The 23,761-nt window shown below is 40.8% G+C and overlaps 1 protein-coding gene across 1 annotated transcript in view; it reads left to right on the forward strand.

Moving 5' to 3' along the window:
- Positions 1–23,761, forward strand: part of LOC115200888 (ankyrin repeat and fibronectin type-III domain-containing protein 1) — a gene marked incomplete at its 5' end in the record, with an annotated part of 65,134 nt that overhangs the window by 15,016 nt on the left and 26,357 nt on the right. The window contains 5 exon segments of the mRNA XM_029764004.1: positions 2,254–2,353; positions 2,464–2,596; positions 2,801–2,917; positions 3,063–3,278; positions 15,519–15,685. Of these exon segments, the coding sequence (XP_029619864.1) occupies positions 2,254–2,353; positions 2,464–2,596; positions 2,801–2,917; positions 3,063–3,278; positions 15,519–15,685 (733 nt within the window).

The following is a 23,761-nucleotide window of genomic DNA, read 5'->3' on the forward strand; positions in this document are numbered from 1 at the left end:
CAGGCTGTATCACAACCGGCCGTTATTGGGAGTCCCATAGGGCGGCGCGCAATTGGCCCAGTGTCGTCCATGTTAGTGTTTGGGGTAGGCCGTCATTGTAAATAAGAATTTTTTCTTAACTGACTTGCCTAGTTAAATAAATAAAATTTAAAAAATAGGGCAACCAGTGAAGAACAAACACCATTGTAAATACAACCCATATTTATGCTTATTTATTTTCCCTTTTGTACTTTAACTATTTGCACGTAATATAACATTTGAAATGTCTTTATTGTTTTGGAACTTTTGGAGTGTAATGTTTACTGTTTTTTTTTGTTTATTTCACTTTTATTTATTATCTATTTCACTTGCTTTGGCAATGTTAACATATGTTTCCCATACCAATAAATCCCTTAAATTGAAATTGAATTGAAATTGAGAGAAACACAGAAAAATTCAGAGACACAGAGAGAGAGGGAAGAGAGAGTGCTGTGCATTCGGAAAGTATTCAGACCTCTTGACTTTTTCCACATTTTATTATATTACAGCCTTATTCTAAAATGTATTAAAAAAAAATCTCATCAATCTACACATAGTACCCCATAATGACCAAGCAAAAAGTTTTTATTTCTATTTTTTACATAATTATAAAAAACTGATATCACATTTACAAAGTACAAATATTCAGACCCTTTACTCAGTACTCTGTTGAAGCACCTTTGGCAGGGATTACAGCTTCACGTCTTCTTGGGTATGACACTACAAGCTTGGCAAACCTGTATTTGGGAGGTTCTCCCATTCTTCTCTGCAGATCCTTTCAAGCTCTGTCAGGTTGGATGGGGAGAGTCGCTGCACAGCTATTTTCAAGTTTCTCCAGGGATGTTCGATCGGGTTCAAGTCTGGCCTCTGGCTGGGCCACTCAAGGTCATTCAGAGACTTCTCCCGAAGCAACTCTTGCGCTGTCTTGGCTGTGTGCTTAGGGTCATGTCCTGTTGGAAGGTGAACATTCTGGAGCAGTTTTTCATCAAGGATCTCTCTTAACTTTGCTCCATTCATCGCTCCTTCAATCCTGACTAGTCTCCCAGTCCCTGCCTCTGAAAAACATCCCCACAGCATGATGCTGCCACCACCATGCTTCACTGTAGGGATGGTGCCAGGTTTCCTCCAGACGTGACGCTTGTCATTCAGGCCAAAGAGTTCAATCTTGGTTTCATCAGACCAGAGAATCTTGTTTTTTGTAGTCTGAGAGTTCTTTAGGTGCCTTTTGGCAAACTCCAAGCGGGCTGTCATGTGCCTTCTCCTGAGGAGTGGCTTCCGTCTGGCCACTCTTCCATAAATGCCTGTTTATTGGAGTGCTGTAGAGATGGGTGTCCTTCTGGAAGGTTCTCTTATCTCAATAGAGGAACTCTGGAGCTCTGTCAGTGTGACCATGGAGTTCTTGGTCACCCCCCTGACCAAGGCCCTTCTCCCCGAGGGACCTTCAATGCTGCAGACATTTTTGGGATGAGGGTGAGAGGTGGAGATATGGGGGTGAGAGGGAGTAGATAGGGGGCTGTAGAGGATAGACAGCTGAACAGAGTCAGATAACACAACGGAGTGCCACTGAACCTTGAAAGGTGATTAGCTATGAGAACATCTTATATCTGACTCGCTCCTCCCTTCTCTTTTTACTGTTGTTTTGTGTTTGTTTATTGTCAGTCGATTGCAAAAAGGGACACGTCATTACAGTACGTGCAATGTAAACAAGGTCATTCTCTTGTGCTTTCTCTCTCTCTCTCTCTCTACTTCACGGCTGATTCCTTTCTCTCCACACCCTCTACTCTCTTTCACTCAGACAAAGTGAGTCAAATTCACAGTGCTCCTTAGAACATAGCCAATAACAACAATTACTATACTCAATAAACCGCTAGAGGACATTCGTTTAAGATCAAGAACAGTTGATGCATAACAGCATTCCACTTGAAAGGAATAACAACATTCCAATACTGAGTAAACAGTAGAAAGCATTTGAGTTTTTCAGTGCAGTGCACACACATACATACAGGAACTAGTTCAAGTTGAAAACAGCAGAAGTAATGACACAGACAAATAAGAGGACAAATGTTTTCTTTACCAGGAAGAAAAATGATCAGTTTACCCCCAATCCCCGCTTCCCTCTCCGCACTCTCCTTTTCCCTCTCTTCTCTCTTCACTCTCCTCTCTCCTCTCCCATCTCTCCCTCTCTCCTCTCCTCTCCCATCTCTCCTCCCTCTCTCCTCTCTCTCCTACTCTCAGACACATCAAAGCTCCAGAACCCAAGCCGTAAGCAGTCCGTCTCCAGAAGTCTCAAGCACCTCTTTAACTCCTCCAACAAGTTTGTCAAGACTCTCAAAAGGTGAGCAAGTAGTGTGTTTGTGTAAAATACACCCCTTGGATGTACATTATGGACTGTTCCAAGTGGAGTGTATAACTGAGACGGACTGTTCCATTTTGCTGGTTCTGTAGGGGGGTTTACCTGGCGGCAGTGTTGTACCACAAAGACAGTCTACTGGTGACCACAGAGGACCAGATCCCTATAGTGGAGGTGGATGACTCTTACGGCAGCTCTCTCATGCAGGACTTCCTATGGTTCACTAAGGTATTGTGGGTAATGTAGTTCATTACAGGGCAGCAGCCATATATAGAGAATTTTTAGCACTAGTGCATCAGGCTGGATTCTGCGTTTCAATCAAATTACTGTACCTCAATATTTCTCTACAATTATGTTTATAATGCAGTTTCTCTCTCTGTTTCCCTCTCTCTCTCTCTCTCTCTCTCGACCTATCCCCCTTTCTCTCTCTAGTTGTCGTGTATGTGGGAGGATGTGCGGTGGCTGAGACAGAGTATGTCTGTCTCCATGTCCTCCTCCTCCACTCTACAGGCCAGACAGAAGATGTTGGCTGCCGCTGGGCAACTACAGGTACACCCCTGCGTGTGTGTGTGTGGGGGGGGGGGGTTGTTGTATGTGAGTCAGAGATTAGTAGATAGGCAGACATACAGATATAAGTATTTATTGATTGATTGATTTATTGATTGATTGATTGATTGATTGATGTCATTCTCAGAGCTTGTTGGGGACACACAACCTGGGGCGTGTCCACTACGAACCCATCAAGGATCGTCATGGCAACGTGTTGCTAGTGACGATCCGGGACATGGAGAGCCAGTACTCATTCTTCAGTGGGAAGTGGATGCAGGTGTCCAAGCTACAAAGCCAGAGGAAGAGTCTGTCCACACCTGAAGAACCCTACGCACTGGACATACTGCTAATTACCATACAGGTAGAACATACCTTTACCATAAACCTACCATAACCTTACCATAAACCTACCATAACCCTACTATAACCCTACCATAACCCTACCATAAACCTACCATAACCTTACCATACCCCTACCATAAACCTACCATAACCCTACCATAACCCTACCATAAACCTACCATTACCCTACTATAACCTTACCATAGCCTTACCATAACCCTAACATAAACCTACCATAAACCTACCATAACCCTACCATAACCTTACCATAGCCCTACCATAACCCTACCATAAACCTACCATAACCCTACCATAACCTTACCATAACCTTACCATAGCCTACCTGTCACGATCGTCGTAATAACATTCGGATCAAAGCGCAGCGTGATATGGGTTCCACATGTTTATTGAATGAAACGCACAAAAACAATAAAGAACGAACGAACGAACCGTGAAGGAAAATGAAGTGCTCACAAGCAACTACACATAAACAAGATCCCACAAAACACAGTGGGGAAATGGCTGCCTAAATATGATCCCCAATCAGAGACAACGAAAAACAGCTGCCTCTGATTGGGAACCATACCAGGCCAACATAGAAATAAACAACCTAAATTACCCACCCTAGTCACACCCCGACCTAACCAAAATAGAGAATAACAAGGCTCTCTATGGTCAGGGCGTGACACTACCATACTGTTCATCACTATATAAGTACCACAAACAAACACATACACACAATTCTAGCCCTGTTATGGATTGTAATAATACAACAAAAAAATATAGCTTTTCTATCTATCTTCAAATATAACTAATTGGAACACAAAAGCACTAATTCAACATGGTGGAGATAAAAACACAGTAAACAGAAGGCGCAGTATGTGTGGATGGATGGTGTGGTGTGTGTTTTTTGGCGTTGAGTGAGAAAGGAAATGGTTGCATATCCCAGAAACAATGTTTTTCTGTGTCATGGACATATTGGAATTAGGGGATATCTGGAGGCTTAAATACCCTTACCTAGTGAGATATACATGGCGGAGGCTTAATCAAGCTAGTCATCTTGATTACTTTCTTTTGCCATTCTCTCTGGCACCAAAAGTAAAACAAAGTGTTGATAGGGGAGAGAATGCGGTCAGATCATCAAATAATTGGCATATATATTACTCTTACAGAATTTCCATGTGGGTAAGGATATTAGAAATTGAATCAAAGCCTACTAGATGATAACTTGTTTATAACTAGGACAGAAGAATTTATAACTGGCTTTTTCAGACATAACATAGGTACAGCAAATCCCCTTATTGTATGAGACACTTTTAAATGTGCCTTTAGAGGCCATGCAATTCAGTACTCATCTATAAAACAAAAGCAATTTAGATCAAAAGAGTCCATATTAACAAAGGAAATTGAAGGACTAACAGTACAGTTAGATAGCAATAAAAACTGTACCGTAGAGGCACTGAAATGAGGAAAAAGAAATAGAGGAACTTATTCAAGAAAGATCCAGTGTAATATATTATAAAAATAAAGCAAACTGGATGGAATATGGGGAAAAATGCACCAAATTCATTTTCAATCTTCACATAGAAATGCTACCAAAAAAAGGTATTGAAACTTGTTACAAATGATGGAGTCACGCATGATTCCCCGAATGATATTTTGAAATAGGAAGTAAAGCCTCCTCCATCTCCACTAAACGAAGCTAATTGTATGGATTTTTTTCCTATTAATAATGTCAAATTTACATCTGTACAGAAAGACTCATGTGAAGGCCAAATTACAGAGGAGGAACTTATTGATGCAATTAAAGCCTTTAAGGCTGGGAAAACTCCAGGGCTGGATGGCATACCTGTGAAAGTATACCAAACCTTTTTTTGATATACTCAGAGGACCATTAGCATGTTTTAACCACTCCTATATAAATGGTAGATTATCGGACACTCAACAACAAGGTCTGATTTCATTATTACTGAAACAGGATCCAAGTGGTATATATAAAGATCTAGTCCATTTAAAAAAATTGGAGGCCTCTTACACTTCAGTGTTGTGATGCACAAATCCTAGCTAAATGCTTGGTGCATAGAATTAACAAGGTATTGTCAGATATTATTCATCCTAATCAGACAGGTTTTTTACATTGACGATACATTGGAGACAATATAACACAAGTACTGGAAACAATATAATACTATGAAATATCAGAGAAAGCAGGCCTGGTTTTCATAGCTGATTTTGAAAAGGCTTTTGATAAAGTACGACTGGAGTTTATATATAAATGCCTACAATATATCAATTTTGAAGAATCTCTTATAAAATGGGTTAAAGTTATGTATTGTAACCCTAGGTGTAAAATAGTAAATAATGGATACATCTCAGAAAGTTTTAAACTGTCAAGAGGAGTAAAACAAGGTTGTCCACTATCGGCATATCTATTTATTATTGGCATCGAAATGTTAGCTGTTAAAATTAGATCCAACAATAATATTAAGGGATTAGAAATCTGTGGCTTTAAACAAAGATGTCATTGTATGCTGATGATTCATGTTTTCTTCTGAAACCACAATTAGAATCCCTCCACAGCCTCTTAGAGGATCTAGATACTTTTGCTAACTTCTCTGGATTAAAAAAAATGTAACTTTTACATTACTGTGTAGTTTACCAATAAAATGGTCTGACGGGGATGTGGACATACTCGGTATACAAATCCCGAAAGAAAGAAATTATCTCACTGCAATACATTGTTATAGAAAGTTAGCAAAAATAGATAAGATCTTGCTACCATGGAAAGGAAAATACCTGTCCATTTGTGGAAAAATCACCCTGATTAACTCTTTAGTCATATCACAGTTGACCTATTTGCTTATGGTTTTGCCTACACCTAGTGACCTGCTTTTTAAATTCTTCAATTATTAAATATTCCATTTTATTTGGAATGGCAAGCCAGACAAAATTAAAAGGGCCTATTTATTTAATGAATATGAATTTGGAGGGCAGAAATTATTAAATATGAAAGCATTAAACCTCTCACTAAATGCATCAGTCATATAAAAGTTATACTTAAATCCAAAATGGTTCTCTTGTAAATTAGTAAGAATGTCTCACCCCATGTTCAAGAATGGCCTTTTTCCTTTTATTCAGATTACAACTGTTTACTTTCAGTTATTTGAAAACGAAATCATCTCCAAAATATCGTTATTTTTTAAACAAGCCTTAGAAAGTTGTTTACAATTTCAGTTTAATCCACCTGAAAAGACAGAACAAATAATACAACAAATATTGTGGTTAAACTCAAATATACTAATTGATAAAAAAATGTATTTTTTTATAAAATGTTTAAAAAGGTATAATTTTTGTAAATTATAAATAGGACTGGTGGAGTTATGTCACACATGCAGCTAACACAGACATATGGAAATGTCTGCTCTACCCAAAATTACAATTGCAGCATTAGCACAGAAATGGAAGAGGCAAGTAGAAGGGGGAAAAAGTAAGGAACTTTTATGTTGACCCTATATTAAAGAACATAAATGGTTAAAGAAAATTGTGATGAATAAAAACATACCAATTTCATTTAAGGAGCAAAAAATTGACAGCTGTGCCATATACATTGCAAAATAGTTGGGAAGAGATTTTCGATGTACAGATTCCATGGCATATGGTTTCTGAATTGACACGCAAAACAATGCCAGATTCAAAACTTTGAATTATTCAATTGAAATTATTATACAAAAATCTTGCAACCAGTAGAATGTTATATATATGGGGGACACAATCTTCCCAGCTCTGCAGATTTGCTGTGAGGAGGCAGAGTCATTCGATTTATTTTTGTACTGTCCATATGTAGCTTGTTTTTGGTCACAGGTCCAGGAATGGCTGAAGAATTGCAACATTTACCTAGAACTAACGCTGCAGATAGCAATACTGGGTGATTTGAAAAGTCATAGTCAATCAATCAATAATATAATAATTATTTTAGAAAAATAATTATCTTTGATTTACAATCTGCAAAAGCTATGACCATAGAAAGGTTCAGTACTTTTGTGAAGCATAACAGCACAGTTGAAAAATATATGGCAAATAGAAATCCAAAATAGATGGTGTTAAGAGATAGATGGGAGGAGTTGAATGGAGCTGAAGGGTGGGACTAATAACAAGATAACCAATGTAAAACATACAGGGGTCTGTAAAATGTATATAGGTTCAGAAAGTTTGTGAAATAGCACAGATACAAATATAAATCAAACTGGATGGACATCAGAAATAGAGGAAGGACTAAAAAGAAACAAAATATAACTATTGTAAAATAGATTGTGTCTGTAAAATGTGTATAATATGTATAACTGAAGGAAGAAGCCTAAGTGTTATTGTTTGTTAGTTTACTCCAATTGGGGGAGTGGTGGTAGGGTTTGCGGGAAATAATAAAGGTATATTCTAAAAAAAAGTGTGTATGTGTGTAACCGACTTGCCAAAACTAAAGTTTGTTAATAAGAAGACATGTGTGGTTGAAAAACAAGTTTTAATGATTCCAACCTAAGTGTATGTAAACTTCCGATTTCAACTGTATGTATGTATGTATGTATATGTGTATGTATGTATGTATGTGTATGTATGTATATGTGTGTTTATGTATATGTGAATATATATATATATATTTTTTCACCTTTATTTAGCCAGGTAGGCTAGTTGGGAACAAGTTCTCGTTTACAACTGCGACCTGGCCAAGATAAAGCAAAGCAGTGCAACACAAACAACAACACAGAGTTACACATGGAATAAACAAATGTACAGTCAATAACAAAATAGAAAAGTCTATATACAGTGTGTTCAAATGTAGTAAGATTAGGGAGGTAAGGCAATAAATAGGCCATAGTGGCGAAGTAATTACATTTTAGCAATTAAACACTGGAGTGATAGATGTGCAGAAGATGAATGTGCAAGTAGAGATACTGTGGTGCAAAGGAGCAAAACATTTTTAAATAAAATAACAGAATGGGGATGAGGTAGTTGGATGGGCTATTTACTGATGGGTTATGTATAGGTGCAGTGATCTGTGAGCTGCTCTGAAAGCTGATGTTTTAAGTTTAAGTTAGTGAGGGAGATATGAGTCTCCAGCTTCAGTGATTTTTGCAATTCGTTCCAGTCATTGGCAGCAGAGAACTGGAAGGAAAAGTGGCCAAAGGAGGAATAGGCTTTGCGGGTGGCCAAAGGAGGAATAGGCTTTGTGGGTCACCAGTGAAATATACCTGCTGGAGCGTGTGATACGGGTGGGTGCTGCTATGGTGACCAGTGAGCTGAGTTATGGCAGGGCTTTACCTAGCAGAGACTTGTAGATGACCTGGAGCCAGTGGGTTTGGCAACGAATATGAAGCGAGGGCCAGCCAACGAGAGCATACATGTCGCAGTGGTGGGTAGTATATGGGGCTTTGGTGACGAAACGGATGGCACTGTGATAGACTGCTTCCAATTTGCTGAGTAGAGTGTTGGAGACTATTTGATGAATGACATCGCAGAAGTCAAGGATCGGTAGGACAGTCAGTTTTACGAGGGTATGTTTGGCAGCATGAGTGAAGGATGCTTTGTTGCGAAATAGGAAGCCAATTCTAGATTTAATTTTGGATTGGAGATGCTTAATGTGAGTCTGGAAGGAGAGTTTACAGTCTAACCAGACACCTAGGTATTTGTAGTTGTCCACATATTCTAAGTCAGAACCGTCCAGAGTAGTGATGCTGGACGGGCAGGCAGGTGCGGGCACCTATCGATTGAAGAACATGCATTTAGTTTTCTTGCATTTAAGAGCAGTTGGAGGCCAAGAAAGGAGAGCTGTATGGCATTGAAGCTCGTCTGGAGGTTAGTTAACACAGTGTCCAAAGAAGGGCCAGAAGTATACAGAATGGTGTCATCTGTGTAGAGGTGGATCAGAGAATCACCAGCAGCAAGAGCGACATCGTTGATGTATACAGAGAAAAGAGTCAGCCTGAGAATTGAACCCTGTGGCTCCCCCATAGAGACTGCCAGAGGTCCGGACAACAGGCCCTCCGATTTGACACACTGAACTTTGTCTGAGAAGTAGTTGGTGAACCAGGCGAGGCAGTCATTTGAGAAACCAAGGCTGTTGAGTCTGCCGATAAGAATGTGGTGATTGATAGAGTCAAAAGCCTTGGCCAGGTCGATGAAAACGCCTGCACAGTATTGTCTTTTATCAATGGCGGTTATGATATCGTTTAGGACCTTGAGCGTGGCTGAGGTGCACCAATGACCAGCTCGGAAACCAGATTGCATAGCGGAGAAGGTACGGTGGGATTCGAAATGGTCGGTGGTCTGTTTGTTAACTTGGCTTTCGAAGACCTTAGAAGGGCAGGGTAGGATAGATATAGGTCTGTAGCAATTTAAGTCTAGAGTGTCTCCCCCTTTGAAGAGGGGGATGACCGCGGCAGCTTTCCAATCTTTGGGAATCTCAGACGATACGAAAGAGAGTTTGAACAGGCTAGTAATAGGGGTTGCAACAATTGCGGCGGATCATTTTAGAAAGAGAAGGTCCAGATTGTCTAGCCCAGCTGATTTGTAGGTGTCCAGATTTTGCAACTCTTTCACAACATCAGCTATCTGGATTTCGGTGAAGGAGAAATTGGGGAGGTTTGTGAAAGTCGCTGTGGGGAGTACAGGGCTGTTGACTGGGGTAGGGGTAGCCAGGTGAAAAGCATGACCAGCCGTAGAAAATTCTTATTGAAATTCTCAATTATCATGGATTTATCGGTGGTGACCGTGTTTCCTAGCCTCAGTGCAGTGGGCAGCTGGGATGAGGTGCTCTTATTCTCCATGGACTTTACAGTGTCCCAGAACTTTTTGGAGTTTGTGCAACAGGATGCAAATTTCTGTTTGAAAAAGCTAGCCTTTGCTTTCCTAACTGCCTGTGTATATTGGTTCCTAACTTCCCTGAAAAGTTGCATATCGCAGGGGCTATCTGATGCTAATGCAGTACGCCACAGGATGTTTTTGTGCTGGTCAAGGGCAGTCAGGTCTGGAGTGAACCAAGGGCTATATTCCTGGTTCTAAAATGTTTGAATGGGACATTCATATTTAAGATGGTGAGGAAAGCACTTTTAAAGAATAACCAGGCATCCTCTACTGATGGAATGAAGTCAATATCCTTCCAGGATACCTGGGCCAGGTCGATTAGAAAGGTCTGCTCGCTGAAGTGTTTTAGTGAGCGTTTGACTGTGATGAGGGGTGGACGTTTGACCACAGACCCATTACGGACGCAGGCAATGAGGCAGTCATTGCTGAGATCCTGGTTGAAGACAGCAGAGGTGTATTTAGAGGGCAGGTTGGTCAGGATGATATCTATGAGGGTGCCCGTGTTTACATGTCCCAGTTTAGGTCACCTAACATATATATATGTATATATATATACATATACAGTTGAAGTCGGAAGTTTACATACACCTTAGCCAAATACATTTAAACTCAGTTTTTCACAATTCCTGACATTTAATCCTAGTAAAGATTCCCTGTCTTAGGTCAGTTAGAATCACCACTTTGTTTTAAGAATGTGAAATGTCAGAATAATAGTAGAGAGAATGATTTATTTCAGCTTTTATTTCTTTCATCACATTCCCAGTGGGTCAGAAGTTCACATACACTTAATTAGTATTTGGTAGCATTGCCTTTAAATTGTTTAACTTGGGTCAAATGTTTCGGGTAGCCTTCCACAAGCTTCCCACACTAAGTTGGGTGAATGTTGGCCCCCACAACATGATGCTGCCACCCCTTGCTTCACGGTTGGGATGGTATTCTTCGGCTTGCAAGCTTCCCCCTTTTTCCTCCAAACATAACGATAGTCATTATGGCCAAACAGTTCTATTTTTGTTTTATCAGACCAGAGGACATTTCTCCAAAAAGTATGATTTTTATCCTTATGTGCAGTTGCAAACCGTAGTCTGGCTTTTTTATGGCAGTTTTTGAGCAGTGGCTTCTTCCTTGCTGAGCAGCCTTTCAGGTTATGTCGATATATGACTCGTTTTACTGTGGATATAGATACTTTTGCACCTGTGTCCTCCAGCATCATCACAAGGTCCTTTGCTGTTGTTCTGGGATTGATCTGCACTTTTCGCACCAAAGTACGTTCATCTCTAGGAGACAGAACGCGTCTCCTTCCTGAGCGGTATGACGGCTGTGTGGTCCCATGGTGTTTATGCTTGCGTACTATTGTTTGTACAGATGAACGTGGTACCTTCAGGCATTTGGACATTGCTCCGAACGATGAACCAGACTACACATTTTTTCTGAGGTCTTGGCTGATTTCTTTTGATGTTCCTATTATGTCAAGCAAAGAGGCAGTGAGTTTGAAGGTAGGCCTTGAAATACATCCACAGGTACACCTCCAATTGACTCGAATGAGGTCAATTAGCCTATCAGAAGCTTCTAAAGCCATTACATAATTTTCTGGAATTTTCCAAGCTGTTTAAAGGCACCTTCAACTTAGTGTATGTAAACTTCTGACCCACTGAAATTGTGATACAGTGAATTATAAGTGAAATAATCTGTCTGCAAACAATTGTTGGAAAAATTACTTGTGTCATGCAAAAACTATAGTTTCTTAACAAGACATTTGTGAAGTGGTTGAAAAGAGAGTTTTAATGACTCCAACCTAAGTGTATGTAAACTTCCGACTTCCACTGTATATAGCATAGCACTGATACGTTATTTTACATATAATGACTCTAAAATGTAAACGTGAAATCATGTGGAGACTGTTTTTGGAACACTCACATTTGACATTTCACATGTGAGCATGTGTTTTTGAAACACTTGACGTGTGATTCAAATTCTGAGGTATGTTGTGGTGGTGCGCAGGCAGCTGTTTGTTTAGCTGCAATTGCTAATAACCCATCCATAACCACCCAACTAGGCCTATATGTGATAAAGTGAAAATCTGAGGCCTGCATTGACGCTAACCCGCAAATATAGAAAATGCCTTGTAGGCTACAGTCAGAGACTGCAGAACAACTTTTTTCACAGGGGGTGCAGGATTTTCTTGTTGTCTGATATAGAAAAAGTTCTGCTTTTAATGTCCAACATTTAGGTAAGTTATTTGTTTACCTTTCATATAATTAGATACATGCAGCTTCTCTTCTGTCATTATATGTTGCCCAGAATATTGTAATGAATCGATAGAATTAATGCTTCAATCTAATTGACATCGGTAAAGTTCTCTGTCATCTTTGGTTCTTCGCGGAGCAAAAACGTTTAGGTACTGGCAGTGGTGACCTGTCATTCAGGCCAGGCCAATGTAGGTGTTTCAGCCTAGCTCAGTGCTTTCTGTGGTGGTGGGGCAGCCAGGGGAAAATATGGAGCATAGGGGTTGGTAATGTTCTCTAGTTGCACCGTGATTGGCTCAGTGTTCTGTCACTCATTGGGAAACTACTTCATCGCAAAATCTACGGGGAGATCTAAAAATGTAAGTCCCTTGGGTACTGTCATAGAGTTACACTAGAAGTGTTCATCCAAGAAGGCTCAAGGTCATTGGCCACAGATAAAATTACGTCAAATCATGTTATATCTACTGTAGCTTTGATTGGACTGATGCTTCCAAAATCTTACCTAGACAAGCAGTCATCCTCATGAATCAAGTCAATAATCTTCTGGCAAATCCTTTTCAATCCTTGTCATGATGAAGAGAAATTAGAGATAAAACCTATCAGTGCTCATCGGCCATTGGACAGAAACATTACACAACAAGTTGTAAATTGCAAATTCAACAATGAGTGATTTGGAAGGAATCAGTGGCTAACTGCAAGCATTGCAAAGCAATCACTAGCCTGCTATTCAGTGAACTGGGTGTGTGGTCCGAGTCTGGGTTTAAGGGTCTCTTTTCCAAGCTTAAAAGGATAAACATTCACATGCAACAGACTTCAGTGTGTTTAAGACAATTGCGAACTCTGAAACAAACGAGTTCCGACTGGGAAAATACATTTTGAATGGTCATCCAACTCGGAATTCCAAGTCGGGAACTCTGACCTCTTTCTAGAGCTCCGACCTGAACATCACTGACGCAATGATTCAACCTTGTTTTTTTCCAGAGTTCCCAGTTGTCTTGAAAGCACCATACATCCAGAGAATGGCAGACTTTGATGACAGGGAGATATATATACTGTAACTAAGAAAGTAATACTAAGTGTATGTTGTGTAGTAAGCTGTTAGTAGCCCATGTGCCTCACCCTAATAATTTGGTCCCTTTCCCCCTCACAACTTATCCTACTGTTCTGACTTGGTGGTGCACATGTAGCATATAGTCTGTTTTAGAGACATGTAATCATCTAACATTGTAAGACTTTTCATTGCCTGCTTATATGCCCCCTTTATTTATCTTACGGTTCTGACTTGGTGTACAGGAAGAAAACTGTAAGAACGGCCCATATTCTGAATTCTGTCATTGTACCTTTCAAAAGTGCTGAACAAATATTTATGACTATGTCAGTCCTAGCTCTCTCATTAATGTCTTAATTGAAATTACTGATTGCCTCTTATCTGCGCTCGTTGTACCCTTATACCATCGTTTGTACATCTCAATTGTCATTACATCAGTTTGGCCGGTTGTAAGGAAATAGAAAGCTGTGAAAACTACCCAACATGTTTCTGATAAGATTTCAGTTTTGCATTGGATGCATATTTTACGAGGTTGAAGTAATATCAGCTTTTATGAAGCTGATAAAAACAGCACCTCTACAAACGGTATTTAACTGCACATTCGTATTCTCTGAAGATGCTGAAAGTAAGAAATCATATTTCTCCACACCTTTAGCCTACATTTGGTGTAGATCTATCATTTTACTGCAAGAAAGGCTTTATTCCGCAGGAGTTAATATCAAGGCTATGTAAAGAGGTTATATACCTACAGTTAGCATCCAGATTTCAGTTTCCATTTAACCCAACTAAACAGTAGGCTACAGTTCCCTTGACGTGCCCTAGGCCTATTTGAAGTCCCCATCTCGTGACTGTCGAATTTGTGTGCTAGCACTGCTATCATCAAAGTAGATGTCCTAACCGACTTGCCAAAACTATAGTTTGTCAACAAGAAAATTGTGGAGTGGTTGAAAAACGAGTTTTAATGACTCCAACCTAAGTGTATGTAAACTTACGACTTCAACTGTATGTATGTATGTATATGGATATGTATATTCACCCAAAAATATATATGGGGGATTGGAAATGATGCAGACAATACCATTGATGGAGCAACAATCTATCTGCAATATTAAAGATGATCCACCCCTTAAAAAAACTGAAAAAGCAAACAAACAAGCACACACACACACACACACACACACACACACACACACACACACACACAAACACACACACGTACACACACGTACACACACGTACACACACAAACACACACACACACACACACACACACACACACACACAGTATTGTATAACTAAGCTTGTGGGGACACACAATTCAGTCCCATTCGATACCCTATTTTCCCTAACCCCTAAACCTAACCCTAACACAGCTCCTAACTCTAACCCCTAAACCTAACCCTAACACAGCTCCTAACTCTAACCCCTAAACCTAACCGTAACACAGCTCCTAACTCTAACCCCTAAACCTAACCGTAACCCAGCTCCTAACTCTAACCCCTAAACCTAACCCTAACACAGCTCCTAACTCTAACCCTAAACCTAACCCTAACACAGCTCCTAACTCTAACCCCTAAACCTAACCGTAACCCAGCTCCTAACTCTAACCCTAAACCTAATTCTAACACAGCTCCTAACTCTAACCCCTAAACCTAACCGTAACACAGCTCCTAACTCTAACCCCTAAACCTAACCGTAACCCAGCTCCTAACTCTAACCCTAAACCTAATTCTAACACAGCTCCTAACTCTAACCCCTAAACCTAACCGTAACCCAGCTCCTAACTCTAACCCTAAACCTAATTCTAACCTTAACCCTAAACCCCCTAGAAATAGCATTTGACCTTCTAGGGACCAAATGTACCCAGTTGTTCACATTTGTGTTTGTTTACTATTTGTGTGGGGATTACTGGTCCCCACGAGTATAGTTAAACACATACACACACACACACACACACACACACACACACACACACACACACACATTTCACCAACTGACCTTGTATTCTCCCTTTCCCTCTCACACTCTCTTTCTCTCTCTGTCTGTCTCTCTGTCCCTCTGTCTCTGTCTCTCCATCTCTCTCTCCTCCCTCCCTGCCTCCCTCTCTCTCCAGGACATCTCGGCCTACCAGAGGCGTAGCCAGCATCGCCTGACCCCAGGTCTGTACCTGGGTTACCTGAAGCTCAGCAGCTCTGTAGACCAGATCAGAGTGCTGGTGCAACAGAGGATGCCCAACATGCTGTGCCATGCGCGGGTACGAGACAACGCCAATGTCTCCAGGTGAGGACACACCATAGAAACACGTTTAAGGTTTTCATTTTCAAAACATTTGAACATAAAATGTCTAAAAACATGTTTTCACTTTGTCATTCTGGTGTATTGTTTGTAAATGGATTAAAAAAGAAATGGGTCAGTGATATTGACATTTGATAATGCTGTATTGTGCTGTGTAACCGTAGGGCTGTTTTTGGTCTGTCTGTCTGCCTGTCTGTATTGTAGGTGGTAGTAGGGTTGGTCTGTATTGTAGGTGGTAGTAGGGTTGGTCTGTATTGTAGGTGGTAGTAGGGTTGGTCTGTATTGTAGGTGGTAGTAGGGTTGGTCTGTATTGTAGACGGTAGTAGGGTTGGTCTGTATTGTAGGTGGTAATAGGGTTGGTCTGTATTGTAGGTGGTAATAGGGTTGGTCTGTATTGTAGGTGGTAGTAGTGTTGGTCTGTATTGTAGGTGGTAATAGGGTTGGTCTGTCTGTATTGTAGGTGGTAATAGGGTTGGTCTGTCTGTATTGTAGGTGGTAGTAGGGTTGGTCTGTATTGTAGGTGGTAGTAGGGTTGGTCTGTATTATAGGTGGTAATAGGGTTGGTCTGTCTGTATTGTAAGTGGTAATAGGGTTGGTCTGCCTGTATTTTAGGTGGTAGTAGAGTTGGTCTGTCTGTATTGTAGATGGTAGTAGGGTTGGCCTGTCTGTATTGTAGGTGGTAATAGGGTTGATCTGTATTGTAGGTGGTAGTAGGGTTGATCTGTCTGTATTGTAGGTGGTAGTAGGGTTGGTCTGTCTGTATTGTAAGATGTAATGGGGTTGGTCTGTCTGTATTGTAGGTGGTAGTAGGGTTGGTCTGTATTGTAGGTGGTAATAGGGTTGGCCTGTCTGTATTGTAGGTGGTAGTAGGGTTGGCCTGTCTGTATTGTAGGTGGTAGTAGGGTTGGTCTGTCTGTATTGTAGCTGGTAATAGGGTTGGCCTGTATTGTAGGTGGTGGTGTGGTTGGTTGGTCTGTATTGTAGGTGGTAGTAGGGTTGGCCTGTCTGTATTGTACGTTGTAGTGGCCTGTCTGTATTGTAGGTGGTAATATGGTTGGTCTGTATTGTAGATGGTAGTAGGGTTGGCCTGTCTGTATTGTAGGTGGTAATAGGGTTGGTCTGTATTATTGTAGGTGGTAGTAGGGTTGGTCTGTATTGTAGGTGGTAATAGGGTTGGTCTGTCTGTATTGTAGGTGGTAGTAGGGTTGCCCTGTCTGTATTGTAGGTGGTAATAGGGTTGGTCTGTCTGTATTGTAGGTGGTAGTAGGGTTGGTCTGTATTGTAAGTGGTAATAGGGTTGGTCTGTCTATATTGTAGGTGGTAGTAGCGTTGGCCTGTCTGTATTGTACGTTGTAGTGGCCTGTCTGTATTGTAGGTGGTAATATGTTTGGTCTGTATTGTAGGTGGTAGTAGGGTTGGCCTGTCTGTATTGTAGGTGGTAATAGGGTTGGTCTGTCTGTATTGTAGGTGGTAGTAGCGTTGGCCTGTCTGTATTGTAGGTGGTAATAGGGTTGGCCTGTCTGTATTGTAGGTGGTAATAGGGTTGGCCTGTCTGTATTGTAGGTGGTAGTAGGGTTGGCCTGTCTGTATTGTAGGTGGTAGTAGTGTTGGCCTGTCTGTATTGTAGGTGGTAATAGGGTTGGCCTGTCTGTATTGTAGGTGGTAGTAGGGTTGGCCTGTCTGTATTGTAGGTGATAATAGCGTTGGCCTGTCTGTATTGTAGGTGGTAATAGGGTTGGCCTGTCTGTATTGTAGGTGGTAGTAGGGTTGGCATGTCTGTATTGTAGGTGATAATAGGGTTGGCCTGTCTGTATTGTAGGTGGTAATAGGGTTGGTCTGTCTGTATTGTAGGTGGTAATAGGGTTGGTCTGTCTGTATTGTAGGTGGTAGTAGGGTTGGCCTGTCTGTATTGTAGGTGGTAATAGGGTTGGCCTGTCTGTATTGTAGGTGGTAGTAGGGTTGCCCTGTCTGTATTGTAGGTGATTATAGCGTTGGCCTGTCTGTATTGTAGGTGGTAATAGGGTTGGCCTGTCTGTATTGTAGGTGGTAATAGGGTTGGTCTGTCTGTATTGTAGGTGGTAATAGGGTTGGTCTGTATTGTAGGTGGTAATAGGGTTGGCCTGTCTGTATTGTAGGTGGTAGTAGGGTTGGCCTGTCTGTATTGTAGGTGGTAATAGGGTTGGTCTGTATTGTAGGTGGTAGTAGGGTTGGCCTGTCTGTATTGTAGGTGGTAATGGGGTTGGTCTGTATTGTAGGTGGTAGTAGGGTTGGCCTGTCTGTATTGTAGGTGGTAATAGGGTTGGCCTGTCTGTATTGTAGGTGGTAGTATGGTTGTTCTGTCTGTATTGTAGGTGGTAATAGGGTTGGCCTGTATTGTAGGTGGTAATAGGGTTGGCCTGTATTGTAGGTGGTAATAGGGTTGGCCTGTATTGTAGGTGGTAATAGGGTTGGCCTGTATTGTAGGTGTTAATAGGGTTGGTCTGTATTGTAGGTGGTAATAGGGTTGGTCTGTATTGTAGGTGGTAGTAGGGTTGGTCTGTATTGTAGGTGGTAGTAGGGTTGGTCTGTATTGTAGGTGGTAGTATGGTTGTTCTGTCTGTATTGTAGGTGGTAATAGGGTTGGCCTGTATTGTAGGTGGTAATAGGGTTGGCCTGTATTGTAGGTGGTAATAGGGTTGGCCTGTCTGTATTGTAGGTGGTAATAGGGTTGGTCTGTATTGTAGGTGGTAATAGGGTTGGCCTGTCTGTATTGTAGGTGGTAATAGGGTAGGTCTGTATTGTAGGTGGTAATAGGGTTGGCCTGTCTGTATTGTAGGTGGTAATAGGGTTGGTCTGTCTGTATTGTAGGTGGTAATAGGGTTGGCCTGTATTGTAGGTGGTAATAGGGTTGGCCTGTATTGTAGGTGGTAATAGGGTTGGCCTGTATTGTAGGTGGTAATAGGGTTGGCCTGTCTGTATTGTAGGTGGTAATAGGGTTGGTCTGTCTGTATTGTAGGTGGTAATAGGGTTGGCCTGTCTCTATTGTAGGTGGTAATAGGGTTGGCCTGTCTGTATTGTAGGTGGTAATAGGGTTGGCCTGTCTGTATTGTAGGTGGTAATAGGGTTGGTCTGTCTGTATTGTAGGTGGTAATAGGGTTGGCCTGTATTGTAGGTGGTAATAGGGTTGGCCTGTATTGTAGGTGGTAATAGGGTTGGCCTGTATTGTAGGTGGTAATAGGGTTGTTCTGTCTGTATTGTAGGTGGTAATAGGGTTGGCCTGTCTGTATTGTAGGTGGTAGTAGGGTTGGTCTGTATTGTAGGTGGTAATAGGGTTGGCCTGTCTGTATTGTAGGTGGTAATAGGGTTGGCCTGTATTGTAGGTGGTAATAGGGTTGGCCTGTATTGTAGGTGGTAATAGGGTTGGCCTGTATTGTAGGTGGTAATAGGGTTGTTCTGTCTGTATTGTAGGTGGTAATAGGGTTGGCCTGTCTGTATTGTAGGTGGTAGTAGGGTTGGTCTGTATTGTAGGTGGTAGTATGGTTGTTCTGTCTGTATTGTAGGTGGTAATAGGGTTGGTCTGTATTGTAGGTGGTAGTATGGTTGTTCTGTCTGTATTGTAGGTGGTAGTATGGTTGTTCTGTCTGTATTGTAGGTGGTAATAGGGTTGGCCTGTATTGTAGTTGGTAATAGGGTTGGTCTGTATTGTAGGTGGTAATAGGGTTGGCCTGTCTGTATTGTAGGTGGTAGTAGGGTTGGCCTGTCTGTAATTTGTTGTATTAGTTTTAGTACTTGGCATCTTAACAGTTGTTGTTAGAACATTAGATATGCTCTGGAACTTTGGCGACTACTAAGTATTTTTTAACCCTGACTGTCTTACCTCAATTAGCCTGCATTATAAGGCAGCCCCCTTGCAATTCGAGTTCTAGCCAATGAGCTTCAGCCCCTTCCCATTTGGGTGATTGCTAGCATGAGGCACACAGAGCAGAGCGAGAGAGAGAGAAAGCAGTGACGTGGTGCACATATCTGCACATTTGTGATGTAGAACGCAATTTTTAGGGAATAATTTTGTCTCATGAGCGTTACTTTTAGAACTACTGTACTGGCTAAAAAAAGTATACAAAAAATTCTAGAAAATATCTTTAACTCAGAGGAATGCCAGTTTGCTGTTTACACCTCTGATGTTGTCAGCAAATGTTCACCGCATTACACACATTCTCTACTGGGACACTAATCTGCCTACAATATAATGTTACATTGACTGTGTGTGTGTGTTTGAGTAATATCAGATCTGATTTCTATGGGGCTGGACTTGGAGGAATGGGTTGAAGTATGTGTGTAATGCTCCTTGGTTACAGCCAGCAGAGTTCCTGGGCGCTAGTCAGCTGTGCTGCAGTCCTAGATCCTAGATACATTGGAAAGTTTTAAGTCAGGAACAAAGGGAAACGTTGGACAGTGTTTTTACCCAGAAAAACACTGCAGTCGGACAGATTTTCTTCTCATTCCATCTCTCTTATCTTTCGCTCTCTGTCTTCAATTCAATTTAATAGACTTTATTGAGATGGCAAGTTAAATGACTTTCATTGTCAAAGTCTTCTCTGTCTGTATTTGCTATCTTTCTGTCTCTCTCCCCCTCCATCGTTCTCTCTTTCTCTCTCTCTCGCTCTCGCTCTCTGTCTCTTTTTTTTCTACGTCTGTCTCTCTTTCTCTCCCCCTCCATCTTTCTCTCTCTATCTCTCTCGCTCTGTCTCTCTCTTTTTCTCTCCACGTCTGTCTCTCTCTTTCTCTCCACCTCCATCTTTCTCTCTCTCTCGTTCTGTCTCTCTCTTTTTCTCTCTACGTCTGTCTCTGTCTTTCTCTCTCCCTCCATCTTTCTCTCTCGCTCTGTCTCTCTCTTTCTCGCTCTCATGTTAATGTGTGAGACAGAGAGACAGGTATTAAATGGGCAGCAGTGTGTATTTGAATCTGACAGTAGATATTCATGCTACAGACACTGTGCCAAAGCCTCAAGTATTTTCATGCACATATTCTGAAAATATTTTGGGAGCTTTGGCTGTTGACAGATGTAGAGAAACTGGAGAGTGTTGTGACCATGGTCAGATGAGGAGAGAGGAGAGAGAAAGGGATTTTGGTATTTTTGGTATTTAGGATCCCCATTAGCTGTTGCAAAAGCAGCAGCTACTCTTCCTTGGGGTCCACACAAAACATCAAACATGACATAATACAGAACATTAATAGACAAGGAGAGAACTACATGTTTTATTTTTAAAGGCGTACGTAGCCTACATATCAATGCATACACACAAATTATCTAGGTCAAATAGGGGAGAGGCATTGTGCGGCAGGGTGTTGCTTTATCTGTTTTTTGAAACCACTTTTGCTGTTTATTTGAGCAATATGAAATGGAACAGAGTTCTATGCAAAAATGGCTCTATATAATACTGTATGCTTTCTTGAATTTGTTTTTTGGGGGACTGTGAAATGACCCCTGGTGGCATGTCTGGTGGGGTAAGTGTGTGTGTCAGAGCTGTGTGTAAGTTGACTATGCAAACAATGGGCTTTTCAACACATTAACAGACTTGATACAAAATATTGTGCAGTAATGTAATTCTTCACTGGATGAGTCTGAAACTTTGCACACACACTGCTGCCATCTGGTGACCGAAATCTAAATTACACCTAGACTCCTGTCTGAAAGTATGGTATTTCTCTTGCATTTCAATGATGATGAAACAAAAAAACACCATTTTTTTTGGTTTGCATTATCTTTTACCAGATCTAATGTGTTATATTCTCATACATCAATTTCACATTTCCACAAACTTCAAAGTGTTTCCTTTCAAATGGTACCAAGAATATGCATATCCTTGCTACAGGCAGTTAGATACGGGGTACGATACTAAGAGGTTAATGTTTCTTATAAAAAGAAGAAGTGATGCAGTCAGTCTCACCTCAACTCTTAGCCAAGAGAGACTGGCATGCATAGTATTTATATCAGCCCACTGATTACAATGAAGAGCAAGACGTGCTGCTCTGTTCTGGGCCAGCTGCAGCTTAACTAGGTATTTCCTTGCAGCACTGGACCACACGATTGGACAATAATCAAGATTAGATAAAACTCGAGCCTGCTTTGTGGAGTGTGGTGTCAAAAAATCAGAGCATCTCTTTATTACGGACAGACCTCTCCCCATATTTACAACCATTGGATCTATTTGTTTTGACCATGACAGTTTACAATCTATGGTAACGCCAAGTAATTTAATCTCCTCAACTTGTTCAACAGCCACACCATTCATTACCAGATTCAGCTGAGGTCTAGAACTTAGGGAATGATTTGTATCAAGTACAAACTCTTAGTTTTAGAGATGTTCAGGACCAGTTTATTATTGGCAAGCCATTCCAAAACAGACTGCAACTCTTTCTTACGTGTTTCAGTCACTTCATTGGCTGTGGTTGCTGATGCGTATATGGTTGAATCATCAGCATACATGGACACAGATACTATGTTTCATGCCAGTGGCAGGTCATTGGTAAAAATAGAAAAGAGTAGAGGGCCAAGAAAGCTGCCCAGCAGTACACCACAATTTACATATTTGACATTAGAGAAGTTTCCATTAAAGAAAAACCTTGGAATTCTATTAGATAGATAGCTCTGAGTCCGCAATATGGCAGAGGTTGAAAAGCCATAACATATACGTGTTTTCAACAACAGGTTATGGTCAATAATATCAAAGGCTGCACTGAAATCTAACAGTTTCTTTCAACCAATCATCAGTCATTTGTGTCAGTGCAGTACATGTTGAGTGCCTTTCTCTATAAGCATGCTGAAAGTCTGATGTTAATTTGTTTACAGAGAAATAACATGGTATTTGATCAAACACAATTTTTTCCAACAGTTTGCTAAGAGCTGGCAACAAGCTTATACATCTACTGTTAGAATCAGTAAAGGCCACTTTACCACTCTTGGGTAGCAGAATTACTTTGACTTCCCTCCCGTCCTAAGGACAAAGACTTTCCTCTAGGCTCAGATTAAAGATATGACAGATAGGAGTGGCTATAGAGTCAGCTACCATCCTCAGTAGCTTTCCATCTAAGTTGTCAATGCCAGGAGGTTTGTCATTATTGATCGATAACAATCATTTTTCACCCTCTCCCACATTAACTTTACAAAATTCAAACTTGCAATGCTTTTCTTTCATTATTTGTTTTTGTTATGCATGAATACGATGGCTCACTGTTCGTTGTTGGTATTTCCTGCCTACATTTGCCAACTTTGACAATGAAGTAATCATTAAAATAATTGCCAACATCAAATGGTTTTGTGATGAATAAGCCATCTGATTCGATGAAAGATGGAGTTGAATTTGTCTTTCTGCCCATAATTTCATTTAAAGTACTCCAAAGTTTTTTTTCATCATTCTTTATATCATTGATCTTGGCTTCATAATACAGTTTCTTCTTCTTTATGTTGAGTTAGGTCACATCATTTCTCAATTTGCAGTAAGTCAGCCAGCAAGATGTGCAGCCAGACTTATTAGCCACTCTTTTACCCCGTCTCTTTCAACCATACAGTTTTTGAATTCCTCATCAATCCATGGAGCCTTAACAGTTCTAACAGTCAATTTCCTTAACAGGTGCATGTTTATCAATAATTAGAAGAAGCAATTTCATAAATTCATCAAGTGCAGCGTCTGGATGCTCCTCATTAATCACATCGGATCAACAAATATTTTTAACAACATCCACATAAGAGTCACAGCAAAATCATTTGTATGTTACACTGTTTTATACACTATTTTAGGCCCAGCTGTCCTGGATATAGTCACTATATTGTGATCACTGCATCCAATGGGAACGGATACAGCTTTAGAACGAAGTTCTACAGTATTAGTAAAAAGGTGATCAATACATGTGATCTTGTTCCTGTAGTGATTGTAAACACCCTGGTAGGTTGATTAATAACCTGAACCAGGTTACAGGCACTGGTTACAGTGAGACGCTTCGTCTTGAGCGGACAGCTTGATGAAAACCAGTCAATATTCAGGTCCCCAAGAAAGTAGACCTCTCTGTTTACATCACATACAC

This window comes from Salmo trutta, chromosome 10 (genome assembly GCF_901001165.1).
Source record: "Salmo trutta chromosome 10, fSalTru1.1, whole genome shotgun sequence".
Classification (NCBI taxonomy): Eukaryota; Metazoa; Chordata; class Actinopteri; order Salmoniformes; family Salmonidae; genus Salmo; species Salmo trutta.